Here is a 19,782-nt window from a genome sequence, read left to right as displayed (position 1 = left end):
ACTAACCATTCTGAAATGCCCTGCTGCAGCCGCAGAGTCTGTATTTCTTCAGGAGCCTCTCCTTCTGGGTCCGATTCTGGGTCAAACTGGTATGGTTGAACGACAGCATCTCGGCGAGCCATAGTGATACATCTACCGTAAACATTAGTGCATGCTACCGCTAGCGTAAGCGGCATCCTCTCCCTGAGAGGGGCGTGTAGCAGGCAAGGCAGGCGCTGACAGATGGACTCATTAGCATTAAAGGTGCAGGCACAGAAACAGCCTGCTCTCAGTAGAGCTCAGTAGAGCAACTTTTAGACAGCTGAAATTCAGGACCACGGATGGGTTTGGGGCAATACATTTCGAATACAGTGTTGTTGGACCTCTGACAGCTGTGTGAAATTGATGAAAAACAGTATAATATGGGACCTTTAAGGTGCAGGACAGCTCTGGGTCAGGGCAGTGTTTGACGAACATGAGAGCCACTTCATCATTCATGTTGTCCGTCCGCTTCCCTTGTCTGTGCAGGCCCTCAAGAGCTAGGTCTGCTGCTTTGTTCAGTCTAATCCAGTAGTCGACTGGATTTTCCCTGTGCTTGGGCAGAGTAGCATAGAAGTCTGCAAGAGGGAGACACGAGGGTGCATCACTGAAATAGTGGAGAAGAACATTGTATATCAGTTCAAGCTTTTTCTTAACATCAAGTGCAGGATCAACACGCAAGGCAATCTTCACAACATCTCTGGCCTTGCCCATTAAGTGGCTCATAATTTCTTCTGCCTGATCGTACACAGGAATCTCCTGCTTTCTGAGATGAGTCTTAGTCAAGTCAATCCAGTCCTGGACTGGGTATTTGTCAGTGCTGTCACCTCTGAATGTCTGTAGTCTTTTATCAGAGTTAACATGGACTGTCACACGTGGGAGGTCATGTCTGTTATCTGTTGTCTGTGTCTGTTCTTGGCGGTAGAAGCAGTCTGGTGATCACTATTCATGTTCACAACACCAGCTGACATCAACTTTGCTACAATAGATTCACCAATTTGAGCACCTAACTGCCCTACCATACCTGTGAAATGGTGAATGGCACCAATATCACTGCCAGGAGTCAAAGTGTGGGGGCCGTCCCTCATGGACCCACTAACAGGAGTACTACCTGGGCTCTGACCTAAAACTGTATCTGCACAATCATCAGACATGAACTTTGAGTGTCCTACAGCCCTACTGTCAGCAATTTCACTGAGCCAAACACCCCTACCTTTTGGCAAACTAGGACTAGCAAACCCATCCATAGTTATTTTAGCATCTGCTTTCAACTATTAAATGTACTTGCGTTGTATATATTTATACAGAAACAAAGTGAAGTAGAACAGGGTAACATGAAAGAAAAAAAAAAATTATATACAACAGTAATTACAAATCGTTGACTCACTGGGGAAAAACAGTTCAAAGCACTATGCCTTAATCCACAGTCTTTTGCAAACCTGACCACGCAACAATCTTTAAATGTAGATCAGGACGGCAGCACAGCATCCACGGCGATGAGCATCAAGCTGATCTGAAGATAAGCTCACGGCACCAGTGTAACAGATGTGGGTAGGGCATGAAAGGAGACGACCCCAGGACTTGTTTTCCAGCATTTATTCTCTGCAGAAAACAGTAATGCACAGTAATTGCTTTCTGTTCTTTTTCTGCAACTCTGTTCCCTCACTAATGCAAGGCGGCACTGTGTAGCCTCAAAATACATACAAATACATTAATTTAACATTACAGTATATATTCAGCTCAGTGTGCACATTACTAGCCAAGAGCTATTTAAATTGACAGGAAAACATCTAACCTTAAACAACAAATCTCCTCAAAACCATGACACGCTATACAAAAGGGAGAACAGTGACCCCTGGTGGGCAAATTAAAACGGTGCGTGGATGAGAACGACTAAACAGAGACAACGAAAATTATAACATATAGCAAAGAAAAGCACATACCTGCAGAAAACAGTAATGCACAGTAATTGCCTTCTGTTCTTTTTCTGCACCTCTGTTCCTAAACAGGCAAAACGACAGAGTGCGTTACAAATGGCGCCCAGAAAGTTAGATGAAAACATCTACAAAACTTATATTAACGGTCAAAACAGCACAAACAGCTGGGTAACGTAGTAGTGTTAACGGTTAATATGTTGCATTAAAGTTTACAAGATAAACGGTTCAATTACCAAAGAAAACAATAGAATAGCGCAGCAGCATTTTTCCACACAACTTACCCTCACTAATGCAAGGCGACACTGTGAGGGTCGCCTTGCACGGAAGCTTAGAAGGTACAGAAAAGGTGACATATGGCAAAGTAATTTCCGCAGGAAACATTAATAAAAATAACGGTAAATTAAAATAATAGATAAAATTCACACATACTCAACAATCATTAAATGATAAATAAAACTGACAAATACAAATTGGAAATAAGAATTGATAGAGTGCATTTTTAACTCTGTTACATCATTGATGGGCTAATGATTCTGTTTGAACAAAACAGCAAAAGTCACATTCATTGTTAATTAGCTGCATAAGAATTATACATTAAAACATATTATGTTAACCTACCTAAAAAGCTGTATTTAATTACTTTGGTACACAAATAGGCTCCTAATTATTTGTAGAGAGGTCCAACGGAAGTTATCCAGTAAAAAGGTCGATGTAAAAAAGTAACTTGACGGTGGTCCTATACGGTCTGGGGACAGCGGCTTTTAATTGGGTGTTGCCATGGCAACGACTAGAGCGTCAACATGTCCGGAGGAGCGACACGTCGTGAGAAGAACGAACAACCTACAGTAAAGGATAAAGATAAGCTACAGGTAATAGGTGAAGTATATTTGCTTTGCTTGCTTATCTGGAATAACCTGAGCCTGTTTTTCTTACCTCCTCGTTAGAAAGAGGAAAATGTCTTCCTCCAGTGGGACGCGCTGACACACCAACAAATACAAGACCTGCTGGAGAAGACTGGGGATGACCTTCAGTCGTACGTAGCTTACTGCGTCACAGTGACAGTTGAAATTGTGTCAAACAAAAATGTCTGCCTGTCTCAGTCAGTGTCAGAGTCAGTTATTCACTGGAGTCAGAGTCATTTTAACGTAACCCTACATATTTAAAGAGTATTTTACTTCCCAAAAATGTAACCATGAAAATCATGAAAAGCTATTTATATCATAATTTCTAAAAATGTATTTGAATCATTGTTTGGTTCAATAGGCCTTCATGCCCGTGTTGGGCAGCTCTGATCAAAAGAGTTGAAGTAGCCAAAGTGAGAAAGGTGGAGGTTTAACCCTGAGAGGTGAATACTTCAGAAAGAAACCCAAAGTAAGGTTATGGTTCAGGTTATTTATTATTAGATTTCATTCTTTATCATTTTTAAGTTCTGGGTGGGAATAAAACTGTCCAATGAACAGTAAGCCAAATGAAATACACAGCAAAATACTGTATGTATACAGTGTTGTGGTCTGCTGGGTGGAGAATTTACTGTATCCTGTCACCCAGGTTCTCAATTGACTTTTGCACTGAGGAATAAGACAGCAAGATTCCTCAAAAAACTTGCTCAAACAGACCCAGAAGAACAATTAAAACCTCAGTTTTTATTGAAACTCCTGAAATCGACTCTTTGCTCATTAAACTGCCTGCTGTTTAGAAGTGGGGCTGCTGTGATTGGAATCACTAAAGTTTCCCTCAACTACAGCTGCTGTTGTCAGTAGTATTCCCTCATTATTCATCTAATCGAAAACATTCCATTTCGATTTGATTATTTGATTTCACAGTTTAAATTACCACCATACCCACAAACCCCACTCCGTCCCAGTCGCTGCTAACAGAGCAGCACTGCTCATTGTTTTGCTCAGCGTAGAGCCAGTCCTGGCTAACCTGCAGTCAGCTGCTTCACCAGGTGCCCCCTGGAACCAGACTGCTGTTGACTGTAAATGTCTGTGGCGAAGCAGCTGACAGCCTGGAACAGAAGCTCTGTCCGGCCCAGCCCAACTCACTCCTCTGAGGGAGGAGATCAACCTGTAAGCACATCACAGCTTTTATGTATGACTTGTGTTCTCAAGTAAGACTACAAATCCTTCATTTCAAATGAATGTGTTGTAATATTATTATTAGCCACATGTTTACTGCGTGCAGAGCCATTTTCTAAATAATATTATAAGACCTTTCAGTCACATCAATCAAGATTCACATACAGCCTGCTTGTCCCTGCTCCACCCTAACCAGACCTAATGTCTACACCTCTACCAATCTTCATGTTCATACACTCAACACTCTTCTCACATACAAACTTCACAAATGTTTACACTCATCAACATGTCAGCGCAATATATTCTTTTACACAGTAAAAGTGTCACACTTTTATTTGATTGATGATATTTAAATAAATAACTAACTAAAAATTTGTTATTTTAAAGATCTAAAAAATTCTCAAAAACACAACGATTCTTAGTTTCAGGTAAGCATACACTAATTAAAAGTAGATCCCCTTAAATCCTGCACACTGGACCTTTAAAGTGACTATTTCAGTGCATAATTACAACTGCACTGAAACAGTATTTATTCAGATCTGCTTTCTGTTGCCTCAAGGGAAATAAAGGAGCTTCTGGGCTTCAGGAACCATCAAACTTGTATGAAGGAAGCTGCCATGCTGGACTACTATTTCTGTGGTTTCTGGTGGGCAAAAGAGGCTACCTTCACCTCCATACAGACCTCCTTTACCATGGCTGTACTGCGCATGCTGCTGGATAACATTAGAGGTGAGGAGGACGCGCAGAGACTATCTCAACTACGCATTGGTGGTAGTTGCATGTTTCTATCTCTGTTTGTTACCGTATAGTGCCTAAAAATAGACTACCCTCTATGAACACATATCTAAATCTGCTAGATCCAGATTTTTATTAGGATCATACATACTAGCCACCTAAATAAGCCTAATTCTTTTCAGTGTTGTGACCCTCACCACATGGTTCCGCCGATAGAGCGGCCTGCATGTAAACCAAAGCTTAAATGCGGCCTCCTTGCACTAACAAAGCCTCGTAAACAAAGGAAAGTGCAATGACCCTAATGTCCAGTAGGTGGCGCCTGATTGTCACAGTCAGGGGCGGGCTGCGGTTGAAATTCAGCCCGGGAGCTTGGTTTGGAGAGGCCTTTTATCCGATCGCATGACGGACGTAAGTGGAACCGTAATTTTAACACGAATACTTTATTTGCAGTATAAAAACAATCTAATGATATTAAACACAACACACACAGATTAGTCAGTCAGTAGAGTGTATTGAAGTACTTATGCTCACACATACTATGCATACTCATACTCACACACTATGTTTTTTCAACAATCAAAACTACTGTGTGTGTGTGTTTAATGATAAGTGTAAAAGAGCTGTATGATTTTAAGGTTGCATGTGGTGGAGGATGAAGGTGACTGGACCATAGAATTCCTAACTGGGGTGCACATTCAAACACGCAGGATCCAAGAAAGCCATTTAACCGTTTATTGGTATGAGTTGGAATTGTTTGGTCAAATGGGAGGAAGGATGATTATCTGTACAACAAACAAACATAAATCAATACACTGCCACACCGTGTGGCAGTATATTGATTTATGTTTATGTGACGGACAATAAAGTTTTTTGAATCTTGAATCATTAGCTAGCAACATCATCACTAGCAAACAAACATGTTGGTGTTGTGAAACTTTCAACACAACAATGACGTCATTGATCGGATCGGTGAATTAAGACATTACGGCCGATCTATTGTCAATAAAGACAAAAAAAACCAACAAAAACAAAACATTACGGCCGATCTCACAAATTGCATAAAATGCAAAATATCGGCCGATCCGATATAGCCGATCAGATCGGCGGAAAGCCTAGTTCTTTGTGCCCTGAACACATCCAAAAACACAAACTAGAGTTCTCAATGGGCCTGAAAATTGTAGCCCGACATACTGGCATTAATTGTCTGGCCTGACTGACACTAGCCGCGCTGACCTTCGCCCCTCCACCACGGAAAAGCTCTGCTAATTTGGCGCATTTGGCTGCATCCTGTATTAACCTTTTTTTCTTTTTTGCCCTTAATTTTTCTGCTCCACCCATCTCTTTCTCCGGCTTGTTTCTTTTTAGCATGTTTGCTAATTTGAATTTATCCCGCTCTTCTTTCTTTTTTTTCTTTTTTTTAAACGGGAAAATAACGGTTTAATGACTGACTGAGCAGCTGAGTCAATCACATTTCAATAGAAACAAGGATCAGCTCAAGTTGGGAGGGGCCGCTCGTATCCCCCCTTAATATGCAAAATATTAGATTGACCCAGTGACGTTCCACTCTGTGCCACCTGCGGCCGTTTTATGGGGTAAAAAAACGTACAGACCGGCCATTCCGGAATACTCCCGAACCTCCCTATGGCCAGCCCGCCCCATGTCACAGTCCCCCCAGGTTTGACAACGCCCATCTCCCATTGTCTGAGAGCGCACCTGAATGCATCGTCAGTTCCGCAGCAACCTAATACACGGAGAAGATGAAAACAGCTGTACCGAGTCCTTTTCTTTGCTGTTAGTTTAACACTGTAAAACACTGTTTGTTTTCTTTGTGCTCATCACAAGCTGATTCGCTCAAGTGTTTCTCCCTCTCTGCTACGCTTTTGAGCATTAGCTCTCTCTCTCTCTCAATTCAATTCAATTCAGTTCAATTCAATTCAATTCAATTCAAAGGGGCTTTATTGGCATGAAAGTTTAACAACAATGTTGCCAAAGCATCTGTCCAAACACTCGGACAGAACACAACAAAGAACAACACAAGCACAACACCAAGATTGATTTACATTAAACATTTACATTAAAGATGTTTATGTGTGTGTGTGTGTGTGTGTCGGTCACTCACTGTCCCTCAGGTTGTGGCATGTTGACACATTGGGCAGCAAGATATGCCCTATCTCCTTCTCCCAGGAGTATTTTTAATGTTGAGAGGTCGTTCAGCTCTTTGAACTCTGAGATTACCAAATTGAATTTGTTAAAATAAATGTTCCTGGTTTCGTTGAATGCTTTACATTGTAGGAGAAAGTGCATCTCTGTCTCAACCTCACCTGTCGAACAGTGACCACATGTTCTGTTTTTTTTTGGTTTCCATGATTTTTTGTGTCTTCCTGTTTGGATTGTCAGTTTGTGGTCACTGAGCCTGTACTTGGTGAGGATCTGTCTCTGCTTTCTATCTCTGACAGTAGAGAGATATTCTGCTAATTCATAATCTCTTTTTAGGGCTAGATAACATTCTAATCTGCTTTGGCTACTTTCCAATGTTCCAGGTAGGTTTCTTAACATTGTGTTATAATTTGCTTTACTCTCTCTCTCTCTCTCTCTCTCTTATAATAACAAAATTATATAGTCGTGTTTCTCAGGTTCCACTGGCTGTCCTCTAGGGATGCAACAATATTCAATATTTTATCGAACCGTTCAATACGCCCTGTTAGGTTCAATACACAAAGGCAAACAATACAATACAATACAGTACAATACAATACTACAATAATGTTTGGTGTTTAACTTGATTGGATACTGCATATGTTTTTTATGGAAGGCAATTAAGATAAGTGTTAATTTTTTATAATAAGGTTTGTAGTTTGACTATATCTGCTTTTAATTATTTTTACATGCAATATTGCCTTTGCTAGTGTGAGTAGTTTTATATTAAGATATCGAAACCGTACCGTTGCCGTGGCCCAAAAACTGTGATGCATACCGAACTGTGGGAAAACTCTACCGTTGCATCCCTACTGTCCTCAGGTCATGACATGAGGTGATAAATTTAGCTGCAATGCTCTCACATTTGGGCATGGGAGTTTCTCTATGTCTGTTATGTTTTCAAATTCAGGGTGTATTTTTATCATATTGGGAAAATGTTCATTTCTCAGAGCCTGGTATTTGGGGCATGAGGTGAGGAAGTGTAGTTCTGACTCTACCTCTTGTCTGTCACAGTGGGAGCAGAGTCCCTCCTCCTCTGGCAGCCAGGCAGGGAGTATTGCTATGCGGGGTTAAGGCTTTTCTTTTCTTAATTTAGGATCTTTTACTGTGCTCAGATAATTTGCTAATGTGAAGTTTCTTTTTAGGGTCAGATAACATTTTAATTTACTCTGTGTTTTAGTTGTTTCCTTCCAGTATGTGATATAGATTTCTTTTTGTTGGTTGATAATTTGGTTTGGTCTGATTGGATTGGTGTTGTGGTCCCGAGGCTGTCCGGGGCATGTTAGGTTGTCTGGACAGAGCCTCTGGACCAGCTGGCTGAAGGGACTCTTCTCTGGCTGCAGCTCTTGGCAGGTTAGGGCTTTGTGATGGTATGTCTGGGGGTCACTAGTTTTTAGGTGATTGTAAAATGTAATTGCTCTTTTTTGTATTTTCAATATGAGGGGGTATTGGCCGAGTTCTGCTCTACATGCATTGTCTGGTGTCTTTCTCTGGACATGCATGATGTTCTTACAGAACTCTGTGTGGAAGGATTCTATTATTGTTTTGTCCCATTTGTCAAATTCATGATTTAATTTTGGTCCCCAAATTTCACTGCCATAGAGAATTATCGGTTCTAATACAAATTGGAAATTTTTTTGCCAGATTTTAATTGGAATGTCAAGTTTAATATTTCTTCTAATTGCATAGAAAGCTCTCCTTGCTTTGTCTCTCAGATCTTTCACAGCCAAGTTGAAGCTTCCTGTGGAGCTTATGTTGAGGCCAAGTTATGTGTAGTTTTTTGTATGTTGTAATATAGCGGTGTCCAAATAGAAATTGTGTGTGTTTTCCTGACTTCAGGACTGCTTCTGGAAGATCATAATTTTGGTTTTCTTTGGGTTAACTGTCAGGGCCCAGGTCTGACAGAATTTATGCAGGAGGTTGTGGTGCTGTAGACCTGTAGGTGGGGTCTGTGCTGGCTGACTGCTCCTTTGGGTGCCGGTGAGGTTCCTGCTGAAGGCAACGTCCTTCAGGGTCTTGGCCAGGATGGGGACTGCTTCTCTGTACAGGTGTACATGGTCATACAGGTAGTCCAGACCTAGTATCGGGTGGTGAGCCAGGAACACATTGGGTTTCAGGGCACAGTCCCTGGAGATGCTGGTGTTCACCCTGTGTATGGTGTGGGGGGTGGAAGTCTCTTCTTGGCAGGAGGGTGGAGATGATGATTCTGCTGGTTGGGAAGGTGGTGGAGGCTTTTTCAGTCATTCTCCTGAGTGAGTCTGCCACTCTCTCCTGTTGGGACCTTAGGTCGTTGGTGCCTGTGTGGATGATAATATGGCTGGGTGATCCCAACTCAGCCACGGTCAAGAGCTCCAGGGCTCTCTGGGTGTTAAGGTGCGTTCACACCGGACCTTTTATTTTTGTTGCTGGCGACAAGTTTACATATTAAGTCAATGCAAACGAGCGACTGAGCGATTAATCGCTCAGGCGAAATATCGCTGGGGCTCCGAGCGACAGCGACCGAGCGACGGAGCGAAAAAGCGCTCAATCGCTCTGTCGCTCGAGATGAGAAATCCCAAGTCTCTGGCCGTCAGTCGCTTGTCGCTCAGCGCTGATAGGCTGCCGTAATCTATGTGTAACTATGACAACTACTAAAACCATGGTCGTAATACAACTCCACCGGTCCGGAAGTGCCAAACCGGCTTTACGTTGACACACACACACGCACACACAGCCACTCGCCGGACACCAACTACAGGCGCTCCTCAGCTGGGATGGAGCGCCTGTAGTTGGTGTCCAACCGGGCAATCCTGCCTCCGATTTTCGCCAACAGCTCGTCAAACTGTCAGTCATGCTGGACCAATACAAACGGGAAGAAATGAGCGCCTCCGAGCGACGTGAAATTCACTGGAATCGCTTGAATGACGTCATCAGAGTGATCTGTTGAAATTGTGCCGACGAGCGACTGCAGCTGAGCGACAGAGCGATTTTTTTGGAGCGACAGCGACAAAAATAAAAAGTCCGGTGTGAACGCACCTTTAGGGCACCAGATCTTCTCAACTCTATGTCTCAGGAAAAGTGTCTGTTCATCTAGGAACTTCCCATTGGAGTCCATGAGCAGGATAATTTCAGCCCTTCTGACATTTTGCAAAAGAACCTTCAAATATTCTTCAGAAAGGACTCTAAAGAGAAGGTAACAACATTAATCAGCAAAACAGAAGAAAAAATATCATCTTTGGATTTATTTTTTAAATCAAAACAACTAGCTAACTCTCAACTAGCTAGCTGTCAACTGTGTAACTTGCTGTCAACTGCTAACTAGCCTACTACCTGCCACTGTTACCAACATTTCCAAGGGGAAACTGTACTAAAGACGATAACAGAAGAGGTATTCTATGAAGACAAGAAGAAGATAAAAGAACAAACAAAAAAAACTGTTTAAAGGCTAGAAAAGCTAACAAAGTAAACAGTTAGCCTAGCCTCCTGTGGAGTAAACAAGTGGTCGCCATGCAAACCGGTCAGAAGGCAGCTAACAGAGCAGAGAGGTTGAATACCCTGCTAAATGTAAGAGTGCAGCAGCTAGAGAGAAACACAAGGAGAAGACACTACGTGAAAATCCAGAGGTCCTCTTCATTAACTGGGTTTCCATCCAAATGTATCAAATTTAAGAGCAGATTTTATGAAAATGTGCAAAAAGCAAATGTGAATTTATGCCCGTTTCCATTCGTTATTGTTTTGCGATTATTGGGAGAGGAGGAGTGCGCCGTGAGATTACGTCATAAGAGAGTGTGATAGTATCCATGACAACAGTTGACACTCAGCTGACAGTTGACACTCAGCTGACACTACAATTTTGTCAGCGTTCACAGCCTACAAAATCCTCCTGAAGAGGAGAAGGAAAAGAAGATTTTTAATGTTACGAGTGCTGTCGGAGTTTGCTGGAGGGAGACTGCGTCGTTCTCCATTTGTTTGGGAACGTCGCTGGGTGAAGGACTTTTGGGAAGTCGTCGTCCAGCAGCACTTCAGACATACCACGACGTCACATCCGGGTTAGTCATGATTTATTCGCAAAACCTGTTTCCGTAACAAAAAGTCACATTTTCCGCAACTACTGACTACACTCAACACAAAGAAGGAAGGAAGAATAACATCATATTCTTCACTGATTCCATATACATTTGGAAAGATACTCTGTGCAACAATTATGCATACGTATCCAGTGAAGGCATCGGCTCAGGAGGCAGATTAAAGATTTGTAAAGATGAACACCTTGACAAGGATGACCCTCTGCTCACCATCACATACTACACCAAAGGAAAGGTCATGATCCAGGGGAATGAAGCCAGCCTGGAGTCCTTTGAAGAGGCTTTCTCCTTGTTAAAAGCTGAGGTGGACACCAAGAGGATCAATATCCCCTCTGACAGTGAAGATGATAAGAGCCCAACAGAGAACCCCACCACCTTATCCATCTCTACCCCTCCCACACCTGCCAGCTCCACCAACCAGCTAAAGGAGAGTATGGCCCTGCTGGAGCTGGACTTTGCTGAATTCAAAGAGCTGACCCAGGCCAGGCTGTCTGACCACCAAGACAACACTATGCAACAGCTTCATGAGGAGCTCCAGCAGCTCAAGAGAGACAACCAAGCCTTGGCATCTGACCTCAGAGGAAGTGTAGAGGCACTAAAACAGGAGAACAGTGTGCTCCGTGCTCAGTTAGCCAAAGTGAAGGAGGATGCTGAAAATAGAGAAAGGAGCTTCACCAAGAAAGTCCAACACCTGACAGACCAACTCTCAGCAGTCCCCACAATGACAACTACAGAGACACAGACTCTTCCTGCCAGTGTCCCAAACTCCTGCCTTGTCTCTGTCCCACCGTCTCTGCTCTGCACCCAGCCCAACAACACCCTGGCAACTCCTGATACACCCACACAGCCAGCCGCCAACAACCAGCTCTGCCCATCCCAGCTTCCCTCCACTCAGCCAGAAGAACAAGCTCCACAAGTGGTCCTGCTGGCTGACTAAAATGGGAAATTCCTGGACACAAACAAGCTTTTTCCTGGTAAAATTATTTAGTATTATAAATGTATAGATAGTTGTAGATGTCTTAATATTTGTCTCACTATACAGGTTCATTTTGAATTTTATTTTTGTATTTTAATGTGTTCATTTCATATAAGCTGTTGGAATATTCAGGGTCTCCACTCCTCAACCTTTGAGCTGAAGAGTGGAAACCCTGAATTCATAAAATCTATCAAAGACGTCGATATAATTGTATTGACAGAAACATGGTGTCAAAATGATTTGCTCACTCACTGTCCTCCAGGATATAATGAAGTCATGGTGCCCTCTATAAAATTAAAAAACATACGCAAGGGCAGAACATCGGGGGGGGGATCTTGGTGTGGTATAAAGGAGATCTTTGCCGTCAGGTCTCACCAGTAAAACAGGGTAAATCACACATTTGGTTGAGATTAGATCAAACCCTAGGCATAACTGATAGGGATCTATATCTCTGTGCAATTTATATACCCCCAGTAGATTCTCCTTATTTTGAAGAAGACATTTTTGACACTCTCCATTCAGAAATTGCCTACTTCCAGGCCCAGGGAAACGTGCTTCTGGAGATCTGAATTGACGAACAGGAATCCAACCTGATGTCATGGACCCACAGGGCAACAACCATATATTTGGTCAGGCCCCCCTGTTTACCACACCAACCATCAGCCGTCGGAACAACCTTGACTCTGAAATAAATCAAAGTGGCAGGGAGATAGTGCATCTCTGTCGGGCCTTAGGCCTGTACATAGTTCATGGTAGGTTCAGAGAGGACTCTAGGGAGATTCACATACTCCTCAGCTCTTGGGTCTAGTGTAGTAGACTATGCAATCACTGACATGGAACCCTCCACTATCAGTGCATTCACTGTCAGACAGCAATCCCCCCTTTCAGACCACAACCAAATAAATGTGTTCTTTAAACTCTCAGATCAAATGAGTGACACAAAAAGGGAACCCAGCAAGCTGTTTCAACTAAATCCTATTTACAGATGGGCCCCAGACAGTGGAGACAAATTCATCATGGCCTTCAACTCACCTGATCAAAACCAATATGTCTCTACCAGAGATGGTGTAAACAAGGCCATTGATGATATCAATATGATATTTCATAAGGCAGCTATTAAAGCTGACCTCATAAAACAAAAACGGAAGCCTGTTAAAAGGCAAAACGCTGACAAATGGTTTGATCAAGAATGCAAGACCATCAGAAAAGACCTGAGAAAAATAGCAAATGAAAAACATCGCCAACCAAACAACCCAGCCCTACGCATTAGATACAATTAAATTTTAAAGAAATACAAATGTACAATTAGGAACAAAAAACAAAATTATACCCACATGAAACTTGAAGATATTGAGAATGCCATTAATCAAAATCAATTCTGGGATATGTGGAACAAGTTCAACACAAAGCAACAGACATTACTCATCCAAAATGGTGACATCTGGAGAGCACATTTTGAAAATCTGTACAAAGACATACCAATAAATCAAATCAATTCAGATCAATGTATTATACAAGAAAAACTCCAAACATTAGAAGAAACAATTAAAGACAACCAAAACCCCCTTGATTTCCCAATTACTTGGGAAGAATTGACCACACAGACAAAATCTCTCCAGCCGAGGAAAGCTTGTGGTCCAGACACAATTAAAAACGAAATGCTCAAATGCAGCACCGCAGAGATGCAGGGTGCAGTGTTAAAGCTGTTCAATATTGTATTACAGTCAGGATGTTTTCCTGACATCTGGTGCAAAGGGCTCATTTCCCCCATTCATAAGAGTGGGGACAAATCAGACCCTAATAACTACTGTGGCATCTGTGTCAGCAGCTGTCTAGGTAAATTATTCTGTAGTATTCTAAATAAAAGAATACTAGATTTCCTTGAGGAACACTCCATCTTGAGTAAAAGTCAAATTGGCTTCCTCCCAAAACAGCGCACCACCGACCATGTAAATACCCTTCACACTTCAATTAACAAACATGTACACCAAACAAAAAATGGTAAGATATTCACTTGTTTCATTGACTTCAAGGAAGCTTTCGACTCTATTTGGCATGAAGGGCTCTATTACAGGCTTCCACACTGTGGTATAGGGGGCAAAATGTACAATCTGGTTCAATCAATGTATTTGGAAAATATGTGTGCTGTTAAAATTGGAGACAAACAAACTGAATTCTTCACCCAGAGAAGAGGTGTACGCCAGGGTTGCAATTTAAGTCCGACTCTATTTAATGTGTATATAAATGAACTTGCTGTTGAGTTAGATCAATGTGCTGCTCCTGGCCTCTCCCTCCTAGATAGAGAGGTGAAGTCTCTGTTTTATGCGGATGACCTTATTCTACTGTCTCCTACTGAACAAGGACTACAGCAACAGCTGGACATAGTAGAAAAGTACTGTCAGAACTGGGCCCTGGCAGTAAATATGAAGAAAACTAATGTCATGATCTTTCAAAAGCGCCCCAGATGTCAGGAGAAGAAATACCAATTTAGCATAAATAATCATGTCATTGAACATAGCATGAATTATACCTACCTTGGTATAACCATTACAGCATCAGGGAGTTTCAACATGGCAGTGAATGCACTAAAAGAAAAAGCTCGAAAAGCCCTACATGCAATTAAGAGAAAATGTAATAATTTCCAAATTCCAGTCAAAATCTGGCTTAAAATATTTGATAGTGTCATCCAGCCCATTGCGCTGTACGGTAGTGAAGTATGGGGTCCACTCAGTCATCAGAGCTATACCCGTTGGGACAAACATCCAACAGAGTCTTTACATGCAGAATTCTGCAGACACATTTTACACGTGCACAGAAACACACCAACAAATGCATGTAGAGCAGAATTAGGCAGATACCCGCTGATAATTAACATACAAAAGAGAACGTTCAACTTTTTTAACCACCTGAAATCCAGCCCCCGAGACACACTCCACTCCAAAGCCCTCCAAACTCAAGAGCTGAGCCCAGAAAAGAGTCCCCTATGTCAGTTGGTACTGAGGTTAACTGCCCCCTCTCAGACACAGTCTGACCAGCCTCACAACAACACTGCTCTCCAAACACCAATCAGAGTAAAGCAAATTATAACACAATGTAAAGAAAACTACCTGGAACATTGGAAAGAAGAAAATAAAAGCCAAAGTAGATTAGAATGTTATCTAGCCCTAAAAGAGATTATGAATTAGCAGAATATCTCTCTACTGTCAGAGATAGAAAGCAGAGACAGATCCTTACCAAGTACAGGCTCAGTGACCACAAACTGACAATCCAAACAGGAAGACACAAACAATCATGGCAACCAAAAGAAAACAGAACATGTGGTCACTGCTCGACAGGTGAGGTTGAGACAGAGATTCACTTTCTCCTACAATGTAAAGCATTCAACAAAACCAGGAACATTTATTTTAATAAATTCAATTTGGTAATCTCAGAGTTCAAAGAGCTGAACAACATATCAAAATTAAAAATACTCCTGGGAGAGGGAGATAGGGCATACCTTGCTGACCAATATGTGTCAACATGCCACAACCTGAGGGACAGTGAGTGACCGACACACACACACACACGTAAACACACACACACACACACATGCACTGTATATACTGTATATATAATTAACGTAAATCAATCTCGGTGTTGTGTTTGTGTTGTTATTTGTTGTGTTCTGTCCAGTGTTTGGACAGATGCTTTGGCAAAATTGTTGTTAAACTTTCATGCCAATAAAGCCCCTTTGAATTGAATTTGAATTTGAGTTAACACTCTGAGGTCTGTGAGTTTTGATTTATAACAGGAAAGTTCCGTTGCTACTGCTGCCACTGATGCTGTTGCTAGGCAACCGCCCAACTGTTATTTAGCTAGTGTAAGCTAGTTAGCTGTTAGCTTTAATATTTCAGTTGGGATTTTATTTGTAATTTATTTGTAATTTAAAGTGTTAAAACTTACTGTCAGTTGAGTCCTCCTCTGTCTTCTTCTTTTCTTTTCTTCTAGTTGTTTTGACTGCTTAGGTTAGCAACATTGTATCCAACCAGCTAAAAGTTTTGATCTTTGTCTCCGGGGTCCTGTTCCAGCTGTTTTTCCTCTCTTTCTCTTCTCTGGCTTGTTGTGTTGACTTCTGTATTCAAGTTCTTTACTATTTTTCAGTGTTTATCTTATTTTTGAACAGAAAATAATAACATTGTTCAGGAGCTATTCTTAAGCATGACTGCTCAGTTCCATTTCTCTCCAAACTCCAAATTACTCTCTCTCTCTCTCTCTCTCTCTTCCTACTAACCCACATGTACAGTACACACATATGTTTGAGTGACACATATACATAATCCTCTGAGCGACTTGTTGGAGACTTATGGTTAATGGCCTTGCTATAACATTAGATACGGTTGTCCTGTGTTAGCACCGTTACCTTTGTGGAACAATGTCATGTGTGTATCCAAAAGAGCATGTGAGAAAACTGTGTTCCGTCATGGTTTGTTGAAGCCTCGCACAGGCTTGAACACTCCGTGACGTCATCTTCCAAGACATCGTGTCGGGCATCTTGGCTCTCTTTCCCTACAACCGCCATCTTGGCTCTCTTTCCTTGTCTCTCTGACACACACACACACACACACACCGCATGCTTGTTTGTTATTTGTTGCTTGAGTTTGTCTTAGTGTTTAAGTTTCATGGTTTAGCTGCTGTAGTTGAATGATGGATTTTTGTTGATTTAAGTATTATGATTAGTATTAGTATTATTAGTATTAAGTATATATGATCATTAATAAATTCTATTATATTGTACAGAGCAGTTTTCTGTGATTATTTTGTGCATATGTTTTGTGGTAATTACTGGTTGTGATGGTCAGTGCTCAGGTAAATTTCCTTCACTGTTCCTTTAATTCTAAATATTTTACAAATATTTACATTTAAAGTGAGCCCTGTTTTAATGATTTGATTATCACTTTTGATTGATTTAATTTTAATAATTAATATCAATAATTATTAATTTCTAATAACCACACCCACCCTACCATCAATTCCAACATCAGCAAGATGCATGCATTATTGATTCATTATTGAAATTAGTGAAAATGTTGGAAAACGCCTTTCACAATGTTAAAGAAAGTGAGAAAAATGTTTGGATCCGTACCTTTATCTGGATCCACATCAAAGGTTACTGGGATCTAATGGGACCGAGAAAACCAGTAAACTGGCATGACTAGTAAATGCATTACTACATACCTTGTCAAATATATAAAAATTGCAGCACTGACTTGTGCTTTATTCTCATATTTTAGAGAAGAAGATGGTTTTAGTTGATAACTTGATGGAGTTTGCCAAGGCCTTAGGTCCTGCCTGCCACTGCTCAACACCAGAAGCAGACACCACTCCACTTCTAGACAGCGAAGAGGCAACAGCACTCATAAGTTACATCAGAAACAGGTAAGAAATGGTCTCGTATTCACAGGTCAAATCATGATATTATTATTTTTTTCAAATTCTGCGTATGACTCATTCAGAGATGGCTGGAAGGATACAAATGCATACCTCCTGTAAATCCCAGCCAACATGTCCATGTGGGCCCAGCATGGATTAGTGATATGCTGGCATAAAAATGTGTTCCTCAATTTGCTCTGTGCAGGCCCTGTGTGGGTTATGCTACCCAATGTTTAACCTGCATAGGTAACAACACATATCAAACATACATCCCAGTTTTACAATTTGTATCCCATAGTGACTCAATCATTATTCAGTATAAGGTAAGGTGGTCACAAAGGGGCCTGATGTCACTGCTGGCATTGGCTCCACCTGTGAACTACACTGGCATTACTTAAACCACACAGGTTGCACACAGTATATGGAGCTGACAGACCAACACTAACAGTGTGGGTGGTGGACATGTTGACTGAGTTCATTCTGGAGAAACTGGTACCACATGCTGTAAAGCTGTCACAGCATGTTTCGTAAAACACAGCAGGTAGGCAAACAGGACATCTTGGCCTTGCATTGGCTTTCAAAATCAGTGGGAAAAAAGTAGGTAATGTATCAAAGTAAAAGTACTCATTTTGCAGAATTATGACCCTTTTAGGGTATTAAGCCAAAGTCTGTTCACCCTGTCCAAATTAATAATTTATTAATTAAGTCTGTATCATTTTGTGTGTGTGTGTTTGTATCTTAGGGAATTACAGATATCAATTTAATTATACAATCTGTACTCCAGAATGACAATTAAATAAAGCTTGAATCTTTAGTTTTGTACCTTTACACGGTGGGCTCATTTGTACTTATTTGTGTATTTTATATGTACAGGGTAGTTTAATCTATTACAGTGCATCATTTTCCAAGCTGATGATATGTTTGTGCTGTACATGTATATAAAATATTAATGTCTTATATGTAATATTAATGTAATATGTACTATTAATATCTAGTGAGTACTGCCATTGAATCAATGTAGTGGAGTAAATTGTGCATTTCCCGCTAAAACTAAAGCAGAGTAGAAGTTTAAATTAGCAGAATGGGGAAATATTCATGTAAAATATCACAGACTTGACTAAAGTAAATGCACTTACTTTCCACCACTGCTAACCCATAACTTTACCCTTCTTTTAATGTTCATTGTATTTATGAATAGAATTGACCACAGATTGTTTAATGACACCATCACATTAATGTGCTGAGGAAAAACTCACTTGAAATGGCAGCCAGCATATGGTGATTTTATGAATCATTTAAGATAGATAGGCAATAGCTCTGGGATGTTGTAGGGTGTATTGTGTTTTAATAATTTAACTGATGCAGCTGACCCTGTGTATTCTGTTGGCTGCAGTCTGTTTCTGAATTACAGACTGTATGAGCTTCTCTTCACCACATCCAGAGAGGAGGTACTGACAGGTGTGGAGGTGAGACAGCTTGTGATTCTTATGTGTGTACTGTATGTCCATGTCTATATACACTTAAATAATGTTTTAAATGCCATTTTCCAGAGGACTATTGATGTGTTCAGCTGCCAGGATGCTCTCAGTCCATTGGAAGAAGGCATTTCCACCCTTTGAACTTGTAGTAAATGGCTCTGTGTGCTGTCCAGAAAAATGAACAGGTCATGATGGACAGATGGTTGGATGGATGAACAGCACCAGTGTGAGCTGGGACTTCTGATTCCTTTACTGTCCACAGTAGGGTGTCTGTCTGTGGAATCAGACTGCATAAGCAGTCCTCACTTCATTTTTTTTTTTTTTTGTTCAATTTTAAATTTTATGTTTTAACAACACTGTGCTTATGCTCTGGTCAGGTTAGGCACAAGGTTAGAAAACATGACGGTTTTGCTTAAAAACACGTTTAGTTTGCCACAAACTCAGCTGGAGATGTCCTGAGGTCTGATAAAATATCAGTGGTTTCTCGCTTACAAATGTTGAAACGGCCTGTAACTCCTCCACCATCCCCTACGCCCCCTGATATGAAAGTCAGGTCATAAACAAATAATTTGAACATGACATGACATGTTTTGTAGAAATGTCAGTATGATTCGCATGACATGTAGGAATGTAAACGTAGTAGTGGTTTGCAGAAAGGGTAACCACCAACATTTTATCCGAGGACTGGGCTGCGTGACAGGCACGACTATAAAATGATCTGCAATATCTTAAAATAATTGTTTTAGGTAATACGCTTATTCATTTACTTAGACTGAAATGAGAAGATTGACATAATCTCATGACTTTGTGTTAAGTACAGAGCTTAAGTCAGGACATGGAAACAGCTAGAGGTCCAAACATGAAAAATACACCTACCAACAGCTCTGAAGC

General features: G+C 41.1%; 1 protein-coding gene across 1 annotated transcript; it reads left to right on the top strand.

The window, feature by feature from the left end:
* The first annotated feature begins 2,755 nt into the window (after positions 1 to 2,755).
* Positions 2,756 to 19,032, top strand: cabcoco1 (ciliary associated calcium binding coiled-coil 1). The gene is made up of 6 exons (XM_073490140.1): positions 2,756 to 2,824; positions 2,900 to 2,988; positions 4,593 to 4,762; positions 17,275 to 17,419; positions 18,807 to 18,879; positions 18,964 to 19,032. The coding sequence occupies exons 1-6, from the start codon at positions 2,756 to 2,758 to the stop codon at positions 19,030 to 19,032; spliced, it is 615 nt and encodes a 204-aa protein (XP_073346241.1).
* Positions 19,033 to 19,782: the final 750 nt, after the last annotated feature.

Source organism: Pagrus major, chromosome 20 (genome assembly GCF_040436345.1).
Source record: "Pagrus major chromosome 20, Pma_NU_1.0".
NCBI classification, from domain to species: domain Eukaryota; kingdom Metazoa; phylum Chordata; class Actinopteri; order Spariformes; family Sparidae; genus Pagrus; species Pagrus major.
The sequence above is the reverse complement of the archived record's forward strand: the minus strand, read 5'-3'. Positions and strand labels throughout refer to the sequence as shown.